We start from the raw sequence: 13,846 nt of genomic DNA on the forward strand, positions 1-13,846 counted from the left end.
TCAAGGCATTATTGGGTAGAAGATACTAAATATTCATGATCAATGTAGAGAAATTGTAGTTAAAGCTAACAAGGTATTGGGTTGTATTAATAGAAACACACGGTATAAATCAAAAGACACAATTTTAACACTACACAGATCTCTGGTCAGACCATATCTAAAGTACTGAGCGCAGCTTTCATTCACCGATATGGTGAGTAACATAACATCTTCCGAAGGTTCAAAGGGGAGCGATAAGAATTATTCCTAGATTTAAGAAGCTCAGCTACTCAGATAAGAACAACAACCTTCGTCTATTTATTTTCAAGGAGCGGAGACTTATAAAAGGTGAATAAAATAATTCAAGGGCTAGACAGTGTCCCTATACCTAGATTATTCCAATTGAATAGTTTAGGGAGGACAAGAGGTGAATTTTAAATTATACAAGAGAAGGAATAGACTGGAGATTCATAAGCTCCTCTTTTCCGAGAGCATAGTGAATCTCTGGAATACATGGCCGACTAGTGGGGTGGACGTTGAATCTTTGCATGCCTCCAAGAAGGTGCCGGACTGGCTCCAGACTGGAGCAGAGACTGCATCATGTAGGAGACAATAGTGATAAGTATACCTGATCCTTATGACCTCCTGAACAGGTTACAGAAAAATTTTAGAGTAATTTTTCCCCACACTGCCTTTTTTTTTCCATCTCTCCCAGTAGATTACATGGCTGCAGACGAAGAAATAAGCATTTAGCAACAATGGCCCAGCCATCATGATTTAGAGCAGGCTTGGTGGACTAGTTGATCTTTCCTGACTCATCAATTCAGTATGTTCACATTTTAGCAGGTATCCTTGCAAGTAGCTGGGTTTCACTCATCATTGGTTCATGCCAACCTGCACTAAAATTGCATGGGGTTGGCTAAGTTGGACATGTTCCTAAAAAGGAGAATGTGTATTTCACATCAAGACAAAAAAACTCTTAATTGTAGACTTCTTGGTAGCTTGGTTTGAAAACACTTTCAATTAGGTTTTCCAAGCATATAAACATCCACTGTCCAAAAACAATATTGCGGCCAAGAGGGTCCACAATGTGCAATATACTCCCAGAACTTTATCAAGTGCCTCCAAATCAGGCACCAGAAGATGTAACAGCATTGAAAGGTCAACTCTGTTCTAATTTTTCTTCTCCACAGTTGGGAGATACCTTCATACTCTGCACCTCAAAATCCTTGCTGAGATTAGTAATTCAGTAATTTAGAGAAATCTAATAGCATTCATCCATTGTTTTGCAGCCACATGCCTACACTCCAAAAGGTTCCAAAGTGCTTTACCTATAATTACCTATAATTCTTTCAATTCAAGAATTGAATACAGTATTTGATGCACACAATGCAGTCTCCTCTACATTGGGGAGACCAAATGCAAATTGGGTGACTGCTTTGCGGAACACCTCCACTCAGTCTGCATGTATGACCCTGAGCTTCCAGTGGCTTGCCATTCTGATTCACCTCCTTGCTCTCACGCTAAGATTTCTGTCCTTGGACTGCTGCTGTCCAGTGAAGCTCAACACCAGTTCCAACAACACCACCTCATCTTCCGATTAGGCACTTTACAGCCTTCTGGATTCAACACTTGAGTTCAACAATTTCAGACCAATAACTCTGTCCCCCATTCGCTCCTGTTTTTTGACCATGAGCTGATTTGAGCCGTATTTTTCAAGTTTTTGCTTTCAGACAGAGCTGTTCATTATTCTTGCATTTACATTCACTCTGGACAAATGCTTCGTCTCTCTACTACAATTATTACAACTCTCTTTGCCTTTTGTTTCAGGATCTCTGTCATTTAATCCCTCCCACCCTCTGGCCTATGCCAGACCTTCCCTTCTTCCTCTCCCTCATCCTTTTGATGGCATAAAACCCATTGTATTTCTATCCTCCTTCAGTTCTGAACAGTCATATTCAACATTAAATATTAACTCTATTTCTCCCTTCACAGATGCTGCCAGACAGAGGTAGTTCCAGCATTTTGTTTTTATTTCAGGTTTCCATCATGGACAATATTTTGCATTTATTGTTCCAGAGTGCTTCCCTTAAAAGATATTACAAAAAAAACTCAGAGTAGCAAGTGGCACATAAACTATTTGTTTGGAGATAATATAGTTCATGTAACAAGACCTAGGAAATTCATGCATCACAGCTGAAACAGGAGAGCGATTGTATGCAGACAGTGATAACATACAGTTGGAGTACCATGAATGAATTGAGGCTTACTGAGAAAAACAAAGTTAAAAGTGGAATGCATTGTATATTACATCAAAAGAAAATTTTGAATTTTAATATTTAAATGCAAGTAGAAGAAAATTGAACAGTTAATACCTGTCAGTGTAGAAAACAGAAAACTGAAGTAATCCACGTCATTGACTAGACTTTCTGGAAGTGAAGTAGTCCATCCACCAAAAGATGACCTGTAATGAAATAAGGCACAGCGTTAAATGTCTTGCATATTTGAAACACCAACATTTACAATTTCAGCTAATAAAGCAGAAAACGAGATAACATGTGTAACAGAAGTTTTACTTAGAGAAGTTAGAAATAAAATCAAAGCACGTTTAAAAAATGCTTATGCACTTAAACAGAAATTTGCACAAGTCTCAGTGATGAGAATTAAAGAAAAAAAACTTATGATCAGTATGAACAAAGGGTTACAATCTAAATGGGCCATATTTAAAGAACTAAACATAAATTTCAACGTCTCCATAAATTACAACCATTTAAAGACAAATATTTAGCAAATGCTATTTTTTTTTCTTCACTTTGAGTCCAAAGATTAAGTTTGGTCATTTGAAGAGCTATATTCTATGTTTTCTACATTAAATCATAGAACCATCATTCTATAAGACACACTCATCAAATGTTTACCTTATGCCTAGCAACTCTTTCCTTCAAGGTCAAATTGAACATTGGCAATAATACTGATATCAAACAGAAATAATTCAATAAAAAACCACATATTTATAAAGTAACATTGTTTATCAAAATATCCCAAAGTACTTTATAGTCAATGAAGTCGTTCTGAAGGATAGTCACGGGTGTAATATAGAAAACATGGCAGTCAGTTTATACACAGCAAGGTCCCAAACACCGATAAGTTACATGACCAGATAATCAGTTTTACTTAGCGATGCTGTTTGAAGGGTAAATAGTGGACAGAGCACCAGAACTCAGTTTTGTTTTGAATAATGCCATGCCCACCCAACAGCACTTTTAATATCTCATACAAAAGCCATGATGCAGCACTCCCTCAGTACTGCAATGAAACATCAGTCTCTTATGGTGCATAAGTCCTGAATTGGGGCTTGAATCTCAAACAATTAATCAGATTCACCTACAATTCCTTTTCTAACTGGTCGACCCAGCGTATACATATAGAATTTGTACTTTTTTTTTTAAAAAGCACACTGTAGGGGATGATGCTTGACAAATCACTGTATTTTTAAGATTGATTGGGATACACACAATCGAAGTATATGCTTCTTGGATGTTAACCTCGAGTGAAGAGAAAAGTCAAAAGCCACAGAGCATAAAATTTGGGTAAAGATAAGCTGGGTTTGACAGGAAGGGAGAAAGAATTTAAAGGTTATTGCCAAGTACATGTAATTATGATATTATAGATTTTAAAGCCAATTGTTTGAAAAGCACATTTGTTTAAAAAAGCTTCTAAAAAAGACCTTTGTTCAGAAACCTGGCACCTTTGTGTTGGTTCCAAAATGTTATCAAATTGTTTAACTCAAGAAGGGTCACGAAAGACAACGAGTGTTCCACAAGTATAAACGAGATCCTTCAACTTGCTGGTATTCTTTCAGAACAAAGACAATTAACTGATAAGGACCTTAATAAAACGCGAAAAATGAAACCAGTCGGGAGAAAGACTGCTTGAATGGCCAATACTTAATATTGAAGCATGATTCATCAGTTTGGAAGCAGACATGTTTGGGTTTCATCCTGTAAGAAAAGGCTGGAAGCTGCCTAAAGAGAGAACCATCTTGAAAATCATGCGAGAGACACCTTGAAATAGAGACTGCTTCTCAACAGAGAGAGATTGAGGAAGGTTTCCAGAAACAGCTATTAAACTGCTGCACTAAATCAGGCTACCAAGGGCCACCACCTGCATTACTTTAAGAGTGAAAACAGGAGCCTTCACTCTCCCAGGACCCGAGTCCACCTGCAAAGGCAAACTCTAATTCTTTAACTGCAGGAGCCATTGCAGCTGCTAAACCGAACCTCAAGTTCAAACCATTCACTTGGGAAAGAAGGAATTCAAACAACAGGCTGGCAACAATATCTCACAGAGACTGATTAGAAATATCATCTTTAAGAATCCCTTTTTCTTTATCTTGGTCGTAACAGTTATAAATTCTTTAAGTAAGAACCAGGTCAAATACAATAGGTTGAGAGGAGAGGTGAAGAGGAGAATAAGGCTGGAGAAGAAAGAGTATGAGAATAGGCTGGCAGTCAACAAAAGAAAGCCCAAAAATCTTCTATGAGTGGGTTAACAGTAAGTGGATAGTTAGAGGTTGAGTAGGATCGATTAAGGACAAGGAGAGTGATATATGTTAGAGGCACAAGGTAAGGATGGAATACAGCAAGCAATTAGGAAGGTAAATGGCTTGTCAATCTTTTATTGGAAGTGGGGTGAAAGTCTTGTTGCAATCATTTGGGGCTTTGGTGAGACCTCACCTGGGGTACTGTGTACAGTTTTGCTCTACATACATAAGCAAGAATATACTTGCCTGAGAGGAGATGCTCATTTTTAAAGTCAAATTATAAGCTGTTCTTTCATGGGCTAACTTTTTAAAAACAAAGGAATAATTCTCAAATAAAAACGAGGAAAACCAGAATATTTTTATTTTGTGACATAAACATTATCTATTTCCACAAGTCACCAGCTGTCACTTAGGTGACATACAAATTACTCAATGTTATTAAGACACTTTGGGATAGAAATTCGTTTGGACCTTTTCATGAGCCCAGACTTGGAACTGCATAAGCATCATGCACACAAATCAAGAAGCCAGAAGCCATTCAGAAATTGGGTCTCAAAAATCCTGGCTGAGTTGCCAGCATCCAATGTGCTCCGACACACAGAAAAATATTCTGGTTTTCCTCATTTTTATTTGAAGTATTGAACTTTGGGTCAGTATCTGATCAACAGCAGCCTCACAGTACCACAAGATGGGAGTGGCATCCACTTGTCCACTCCTCGTGCTTCCACATTAAAATTGAAAGAATATTTTTACTTAGCATTCCATTGGCAACAAGGCACCCAACACCCTTTAGGTGGCCACCTGAAAATAGTCCAAGGCCAGGACTGTATAGGATATTTTTCAGACATCCTTGGAGCACAAAATAAAATGCTTTGAAATATAGTTAATTTTGGGCTTTTTCTTGTCTCAAAAACAGGTGAAACAGTGACCAAATCCTACCCCATAAATCTGCTAGGCAAGACGGCAATACTAACTACAGATACTGTGATAAATACTCCTGAGCAAGTTGGCAGTGTGATGTGGAATACCGCCATCTGCAGGAAACAATGTTATAATGCATTTAAAATGTGCTATGGGGAAATTTCACTCAATAACATGCCATCACACGAAAATGTAATGGAAGAAAAGACGCACATTACTGGGGAGATTTCTATCTATGTGGATTGAAGTTTAAATCCAAAGAGATTAGGCCAGCAGGAATGACAGGTCTCTCCTTGCTGAGGTCCATAATATGAAAAGAATAGAAATGAATAATTCACCTAAGGATGGAAATCTTTGTGGACTGAGGAGGAAATTAATCTTCAATTAGAAAGACAGTACAAAGGAGAGCAAAATATAGGGTCCCCCTTGTCCTCACTTATCACTCCACCAGCCTCCACATTCAAAGGATCATCCTCCGCCATTTCCACCAAACACATCTTCCCTTCACCCCACGGCAGCATTCTGCAGGGATCGCTCGTTCCCTCTGGGACACCCTGGTCCACTCCTCCATCACCTCCTACACCTCAACCCCCTCCCACGGCACCTTCCCATGCAACCGCAGAAGGTGCAACACCTGCCCCTTTACTTCCCCTCTCCTCACCGTCCAAGGGCCCAAACACTCCTTTCAAGTGAAGCAGCATTTCACTTGCACTTCCCTCAATTTAGTCTACTGCATTCGTTGCTCCCAATGCGATTTCCTCTACATTGGAGAGACCAAACGCAGACTGGGTGACCGCTTTGCAGAACACCTTCGGTCTGTCTGCAAACATGACCCAGACCTCCCTGTCGCTTGCCATTTCAACACTCCACCCTGCTCTCATGCCCACATGTCCGTCCTTGGCCTGCTGTATTGTTCCAGTGAAGCTCAACGAAAACTGGAGGAACAGCATCTCATCTTCCGACTAGGCATTTTACAGCCTTCCGGACTGAATATTGAGTTCAACAATTTTAGATCGTGAACTCTCTCCTCCATCCCCACCCCCTTTCCGATCCCCCTTTTTTCCAATAATTTATATAGATTTTTCTTTTCCCACCTATTTCCATTGTTTTTAAATGTATTTCCAGCCATTGTTTTATCTCTACCTTTTAGCTTATTTCGATCCCTTCCCCCCACCCCACCCCCACTAGGATTTGGATTTCCAGCATCCGCAGTTTTTTGCTTTTATCAAAATATAATGGTGTTGATTGGCAAAATGTTATCAAAAACAAATACAGGTTTCAGACAAAAGAAGGTCTGTCAAGATTGTAAAGCTTAGGAAGGATATTAACTCTTCTCACTCTTTAACACCTTTTCCAGGGCTCGCTGAAAGTGTTGATTCTCGTTTGAATGAAGAAAGGGCATCAAGTATTAAGATACAATCTGAAGCCACAACTAACTGGATTAATCAGAACCATCAATTGTGGCAGCAGAGATCTTTTAAAGCTAAATTCAAATCAAATTAATAAATAGAACCAGTTCTACATGTTTAACAATACAATAAACAGCAGGTACAATGTTGAATGCAGTATCATTCAGCTATAATTTCAAGAATGCATATTCCACTCATCAGTACTTTAAATAATCAGAACTCCAATTTTAGAAGTTCCTGTGGGTACTGAGTGAGCAATTGAGCCATACAGACCAGACAGGATATTGGCTGACTTCCTGAACCGAGTTTTGTGATGTCAGGTGAGAATAGCGTCCTCAGTACACCCAGACTAGGGAGAGGTTAGGATATGAAAAAAATGGCAAATGACCAATACTGGGACTGAGCACAAAGTTTGGCTGTGACACCCATAATGATCCTGTTGGGGACTGTTAACATTTAAAGAAGAAATCCGATCATCCAGAAATTAACCAACAGAACTATGTCTCTCCAGAATTCACTCTGATTTCTCTTCAGTGTTCTAGCTATTCACCAAGGTACAAGGTTTTACCGGGGTCCTTCCATTAGCTTTTGGCTAAGAGACTCTCTGACTTCTTCACTGACCTCAATTCTGGATTTCACAGATCGAGAGTGGGCCTCCCTGCAACTCCTGCTTAAAAACATGAGAAAATAATTTTGGTTTCCAATAGCTGCTGCTACAGTTTCAAACTGCAACCAGATTGATTACTTCTTGAACTGACGTTCAGTTTAGGTTCCGCCAGGGCCACTCAGATCCTGACCTCATTAAAGGTTTGGTCCAAACATGGACAAAAGAGGAACTTTAGAGGTGGGATGAGGAGCATGATACCAAGGCAGCATTTGACAGAGTGCTGTATTAAGGAGCCCTAGCAAAACTGAAGTCAGTGGGAATCAGAGGGAAACTCTCCACTGGTTTGAGTCATACCTAGCACAAAGGAAGATGGCTGCAGTTGCTGGAGGTCAATCATCTCAGTCCTAGAAAATTGCTGGAGTTCCTCAGGGTCATGCCCTAGGCCCAACCGTTTTCAGCTGCTTCATCAATGACCTTCCCTCCATCACAGGATCAAAAGTGGGGATGTTGGTGGATAATTGCACAACGTTCAACATCATTCACAACTCCTCAGATACTGAAGTAGTCCATGTCCATGTGCAGCAAGACTTGGACAACATTCAGGCTTGGACTGATGTGTGGAGTGAATGGTACTTGCCACTTAAGTGCCAGGCAATGAACATCTCTAACAAGAGAATATCTAACTAACTGTCTCCCCTTGACATTCAATGGCATTACCATTACTGAATCTTCCACTATCAACATCCTGGGGGGGGTTACCATTGACCCGAAACTGAACTGGGCCAGCCATAGAAATACTGTGGCTACAAGAGCAGGTCAGAGGCTGGGAATTCTGCAGAGAGTAACTCACTTCCTGACTCCCAAAACCATCTAACAGGCACAAGTCAGGAGTGTGACGGAATATTCTCCACTTAACTGGAATGAGTACAGCCCCAACAACATTCAAAAAGAACAACACAGCCCAACTGATTGGCACCCCATCCACCACTTTAAACATTCACTTACTCCACAAAGCATCTCACTAAACTCCACCCATCTCCATGGCAATGTGGCACACATGGCCTATTCCCAGGCTGGGAAACCACAGGCTCCTCTTTTACTGGACTAATTGCAGACCTCATGTCTCTAGTTCTTTAGCTAAGTAAAATCACCTGCTGTTTCATGACTCTCACCCTTTTACTCTGACTTTATCCAGTAAACACAAGGTAGATTTTAAGTGTAATTAACACCAAATTTGTTTGATTTTTTTACTTCAGGGCTGCTTTTACCAATTTCTCAACCAGATACCCATCTTTCTTGTTAAAACTTGAATTCCTTAAACTTAGTTATATTTTAAAACACATGAACTATGACATTAGGCATACATAACGCATCCTACTGCTAAACTCACTACTGCAGTTCAAATGGTCACCAAGTGAGCCAAATGCTGTAGAACATTTGTGTCGCTGTATTTCAAGGAGTCCTCAATGCTTCAGAAGGGAGAAAAATAATTGAAGTGGAAAACTCTAATTTTAAAAGGGATTCTGATCTAGAGTGAAAACCCACTGTGCTTATTTAAAATTAATATCCAATTGAGCAGAGTACGTTGAATAAAACAACAAGCAGTTTCTACAAGTGTAACATTACATGCTCTGCATCAACAGATCAAATATTCTGGAAGCTTGTGCAAGATTTGGGTTCGGGAGTCACGGATTACCCCAAATTCATTACTTATTTTAAGGTAATTTATTAAGTTTATTAAAAAGCAACAGTTTAGATATGTTCCATAATCTAAATAGATATGTCAATCATTTATTCAATTGTCCATCGGCAAGGGGCAGATATTCAAGGTAATCCCTCTTATTTCCATCGGACATTCATTAAGTCATCTCGTGGTTTATGCTTGTTAAGATTTCCTGCTTAACCTGCAGCCTGTTCCTTTACATATGGGTCATGAGGTCACCTCCCACCCCCACCCCACTTTTCAGGATTAACAATGCCTTGTTTCAGTGCTTGTGCTCAAGGTATGTCCTTAGCAGAGATAACAACCTTTGCTGGCTTGTGTTTGTCACCCTAGGAAGCAGGTATGGGAGCTTTCTTGAAAGCAGAGAGAACGCTATTCATTTAATATTTAATAAGTTCCCTAGAATTTTATAAAATTACTATACAGTGATTTCTTACACTTGTTCTAAGTTTTGTTATTGGTTGGTTTAAAATAATTTTGCACAATTTGATATAAAATATACACATGTAAGTTAGTTAGCTTAAGTTTATAGCTTGCTGATAAGCGGCAGATTTTCTGAAATTTAATTAGTGTACAATAATGGTAATCTGCCAAACAGTATTTATTTAATTTAAATTAAGATGCAAGATTTTCACATTAGCCAATACATTTATAAAGGAGACTGGTTTTCATCACTGGACTTGGCTTGAGGTGACACTGGTTGATGGAGAAAAGGTCAGAGGAAAATAAATGCTCGCAGGAGCCAAAACGGATACATCTGTTTTGTCAACATGAAGCTAGAAGAAATTTTGGCTCATTAGATCCTGTTAAACAGGCAAAGAGTGCAGCAGCATCTATGGAACCAAGGGAGAAGGTTACAGAGTAAAACTAGGAGTCATCTGCATATATATGTGGAAGTTTAACCCTTGCTTGTGCATGCTGTAAAGAGATGAAGAGAAGGGGACATAAGTAAATGGATAAAGCCGAGGCTTACGATGCAAGACAGCAATGACAAAACTCCATGAGCAATCAAAACCTTTTTGTTGCTGGGGAGGTGAAAACAGGTGGAATGCAAAATAAAACAGAAATAAATGGAATTTTTGCACCTCAAAAGTGTATCATTCCACAAAAAGAAATAACCTACTCTGTCAGCCCTCCTTTGGTCAACAAGGTCTACTCAAAATGCTATTCTAAATAAAAAATATTCCTTACTTATCATGAAAACAATGTTTCAAAAAATGTTTTTATTTGTTCACATGATGTGGGTGTCGCTGGCTCAGCCAGCATTCACCTCATTGAAACCTACAAAATTCTGAAGGGGCTTGATAGGGTGAATGCTGATTGTTTCCATTAGTCGGGGGTACAGCTTCAGGATAAGGAGACAGTCATTTAGGACTGAGGAGGAGAAATTCCTTCACTCAAAAGGGAATTCTCTAGCCTAGAGGGTTGTTAATGCTCCATCGCTGAAGATATTTAAGGCTAGGATGGGAGGTTTTTGGTTTCTCAGGGAATTAAACAACATGAGGAGCGGGCGGGAAAATGGAGTTCAAGTCCAGGATCAGCCATGATCATACTGAGTGGTGGAAAAGGCTCAATGGGTCATATAATCTATTCCTGCTTCTGTTCCTCATGTTCTTATTGCCCATCCCTAACTGCCCTCAAGAAGGTAGTGGTGAGCTGCCTTCTTGAACTGCCACAGTCCATGTGTTGTTAGGCACAACCACAGTGCTGTAAAGGAAGGGAGTTGCAGGATTTTGCCCCAGCCACTGTGAAGGAGTGGCGATATAGTTCCAAGTCAGGATGCTGTGAGGCTTGGAGGGAAAATGCCCCCTTTCCCCTATGCAAAACAGGACCTGTACTTTTGTTTTCGTAACTGAAGCACAATAATTTACAACTTTTCCCTCTGATTGAAGATGTCAGCTGACAAATAAGTGTGTAAGCTTTTTCTTCCTCACTGCTATCTAGGACAGCAATTCTCAAAATGTGCTCCAAGGGCTGGTCCAAAATGCAAGTCGCTGATGCTCAACACCATAACCTAGGCCATACGAAAGAACAGGCCAGGCCCTTTTTCCCACCACCCGCATGACATCATAGAACCAGTTTTAAGCAAGGTTTACATTACTGTTACAACGTACAACTGAGAGGTCAGGTTTCCCACGTTTGTAGAGCTGAAAACAAAGAGGAATTAGCTGAATGTGGAGCCCGGCATGAGAGTTAAGCTCTCCAGCTTGGAACCAGACAATACCTCATTGAGGTCTCATGAAAGGCAGTGTCATTGTTCACGTTAATTCTGATCAGTTTTTTGGGGGTGGCAAACGAAAGCAGGTGGGGGTAGGAGCAGTGGGTGCCTGGCCTAAGCAGTCTGTGAACAAAAAGGTTTGAGAAGCACTGATCTAGGAACACCTTGCTGGAAGTGAGCACGTGAGCATTGAACAAGAACAGCTTAAGTTCAACTACCACCACCCAGCATACACAGGAAACTACCACAGAACTCATTGGTGCCTTTTTGAAATATATCTCACACTCCCAGTTTGGCTGGGGAGGGGGAGGGTGCATGTGTGTGGAGAAAGTGATGCTCACAAAAGTCGGGGTGGGAGAAACAGAGTTAAGACCGTCGTGATATAATTTACAACCCAATTTCTTTGTCAGCATACCTCCCCACCAACAGTGTGGAATTACTCTTGCATTCAAGAAAATGTCACTACCTTCAGGGGAAGAATTTTTTAAAAACCAGATGAAGTGTGAAAATCCTCATCAAAATGAAGTTACTTTCAGAATTTGTTTCCTCAATTAAATAAGTAATAAAATCTGGAAAAATATGTTGTTAATTTCTGATAATTGCTGCTGCTTGTAACTACTTCTACCATAAGATCTGCAGTCATGGTATGTCACGCTAATCTGTCTTGCACCACCCTCACACATCCACTATAGCTTGTCTGGAACCATTATGTGACATCCATCATCCAACTATGCCTAAATTGACCCCTCTTTCTGCTGCCCTCCACTTTGCCCTCTAAAAAGAGATCTCTAGCTTTTCAGCTCTGATCAAATGGTTGAAACGCTGACATTTTCTTTTCTGGAAGTCATTTTTGAGAGTTCATTTTACTCTTGTAATTTCAAGTATATCTTCATTTGTCTTATGGTCTGTATATGGAATTTTAAGCATACGTCTTAGCATCCACATTTCAAAGGCCTCTATTTTCTTCCCCAGCCCTTTAACAGAAACTGGAGAATAAGTAAAGTGACATCTAAATTAAGCAAGTCCCAAGTCTCATTGGGGCAGTAAACACCTCGAGATACTTCCTCGCTACACACCATTCCCCAAATAAAGTACAAGTGTCCTGCTGCTACACCTTTGTCAATGATCTTTAGAACCAGATTTACAACTCTAACTAAAAAGGGGAAGTGAGAAGGAAGGTACTTCAACTAGCTTGAAAATGGTTGTAGATGTTAGCAGAAAAGCAATAACTCAGCTCTATAATTCTATAAGTCAACTCTAACTACATTCATAGGCATAGCAACAAGCTAAACCCCAATCGTTCATATTGGGGAAAATTGTTTAAGTTGTTACACCAAAGAAATTAATTAAGGTACCTCTAACTTCTCTAATGTCACCAAGTCAATGAACACAGTGCATAAATCATTTTATTAAAAATATGTAATTACCTTTATTGCTGCAATAGGAAACAAGCAAAACATTATTTTCTGCTGCACAGGTTGATATTACCTACAAAATGCAACCTATTCACTGGCAGCATTGAGTTGTCGCATTTACCACGAGTTCAAAAAAAAACCCCATCTATTCCACCTGCTTGGCAAGACGCCAGTTACTATAAAGGAACTCAGAAACTATGTTAGTTGTCCAGATAATCAATGCCCTTTACCACAAATGAAAGCTCCATCTGTGTCACGATCATCAGACAAAGTTTGTGTGTGTAGTGCAAGACAAAGCATCACAGAGCTTCCAACTAGAGATCTGTTGTTCTATCTTATGCTGACGTCAATGTGTCAAAAATTATGCCCAACTGTCATTTCAAGGGATCCCCTCTTCAACACCAAGTATTTTTAAAGCTCTAACCTAATCAACTGTCGTGGAAAATTTCATCAGCCCTTGCTTCCAATTACAGGTTGGCAAATTATACTGTGAAATACAAAGTTCTTGGAACAAAAGTACGTGAAACGAACAAGAAGTTATTATTCATGCTTATTGATATTTATAAAGTAAAATTCATCTTAGAGATCATTTGTTTATATTTGTAAATAGCTAAAAGGTCATTAAAAACAAGTTAATGACTCGGGTTTCTACTTGCATCATAAAATTTTACTGTGAAGACCACTTGTCATCAAGTCTTAGAGATCAAGGGCAGATTTAATTAATAAACTGAGAAGCAACATAATCATTGGGCTGAATTTTGAGGTAAACAGCAAAGTAATGTACTCAAATGACCTCAAAGGAAGCTGCCCACAAAAGATCTGGTAATCTCAGTGGCATGGGCTTCCCTTTTTCTGACATCAGTATAAATTTTGCGCAAGTCAAAAATGACCTCCAGGCTTCCAGCAACAGTAATGTCATCAAGCAAAGTAAGCAGCCAATCACATTGAAGTATTTTCCCAGACAGCAAACCAACGAGTAAAAGTCACTGAATCCCTGCCTCTAATTTTTATTCATCAAAGTAAATGATTAG

The 13,846-nt window shown here is 39.6% G+C and overlaps 1 protein-coding gene across 7 annotated transcripts in view; it reads right to left on the reverse strand.

Annotated features, from left to right (window-relative positions):
• tex10 (testis expressed 10) overlaps positions 1-13,846 on the reverse strand; it is a 166,329-nt gene that overhangs the window by 95,411 nt on the left and 57,072 nt on the right. For all 7 annotated transcript variants that reach the window (XR_013576180.1, XM_078538710.1, XM_078538711.1 and 4 more), the window contains one exon: positions 2,355-2,443. Coding sequence is in view for 6 of the 7 variants with exons in the window: in XM_078538710.1 (XP_078394836.1) it covers positions 2,355-2,443 (89 nt within the window). In the remaining variant the exon portion in view is untranslated. The remainder of the gene's footprint in view (positions 1-2,354; positions 2,444-13,846) is intronic.

Source organism: Cetorhinus maximus, chromosome 3, assembly GCF_964194155.1.
Source record: "Cetorhinus maximus chromosome 3, sCetMax3.hap1.1, whole genome shotgun sequence".
NCBI lineage: Eukaryota > Metazoa > Chordata > Chondrichthyes > Lamniformes > Cetorhinidae > Cetorhinus > Cetorhinus maximus.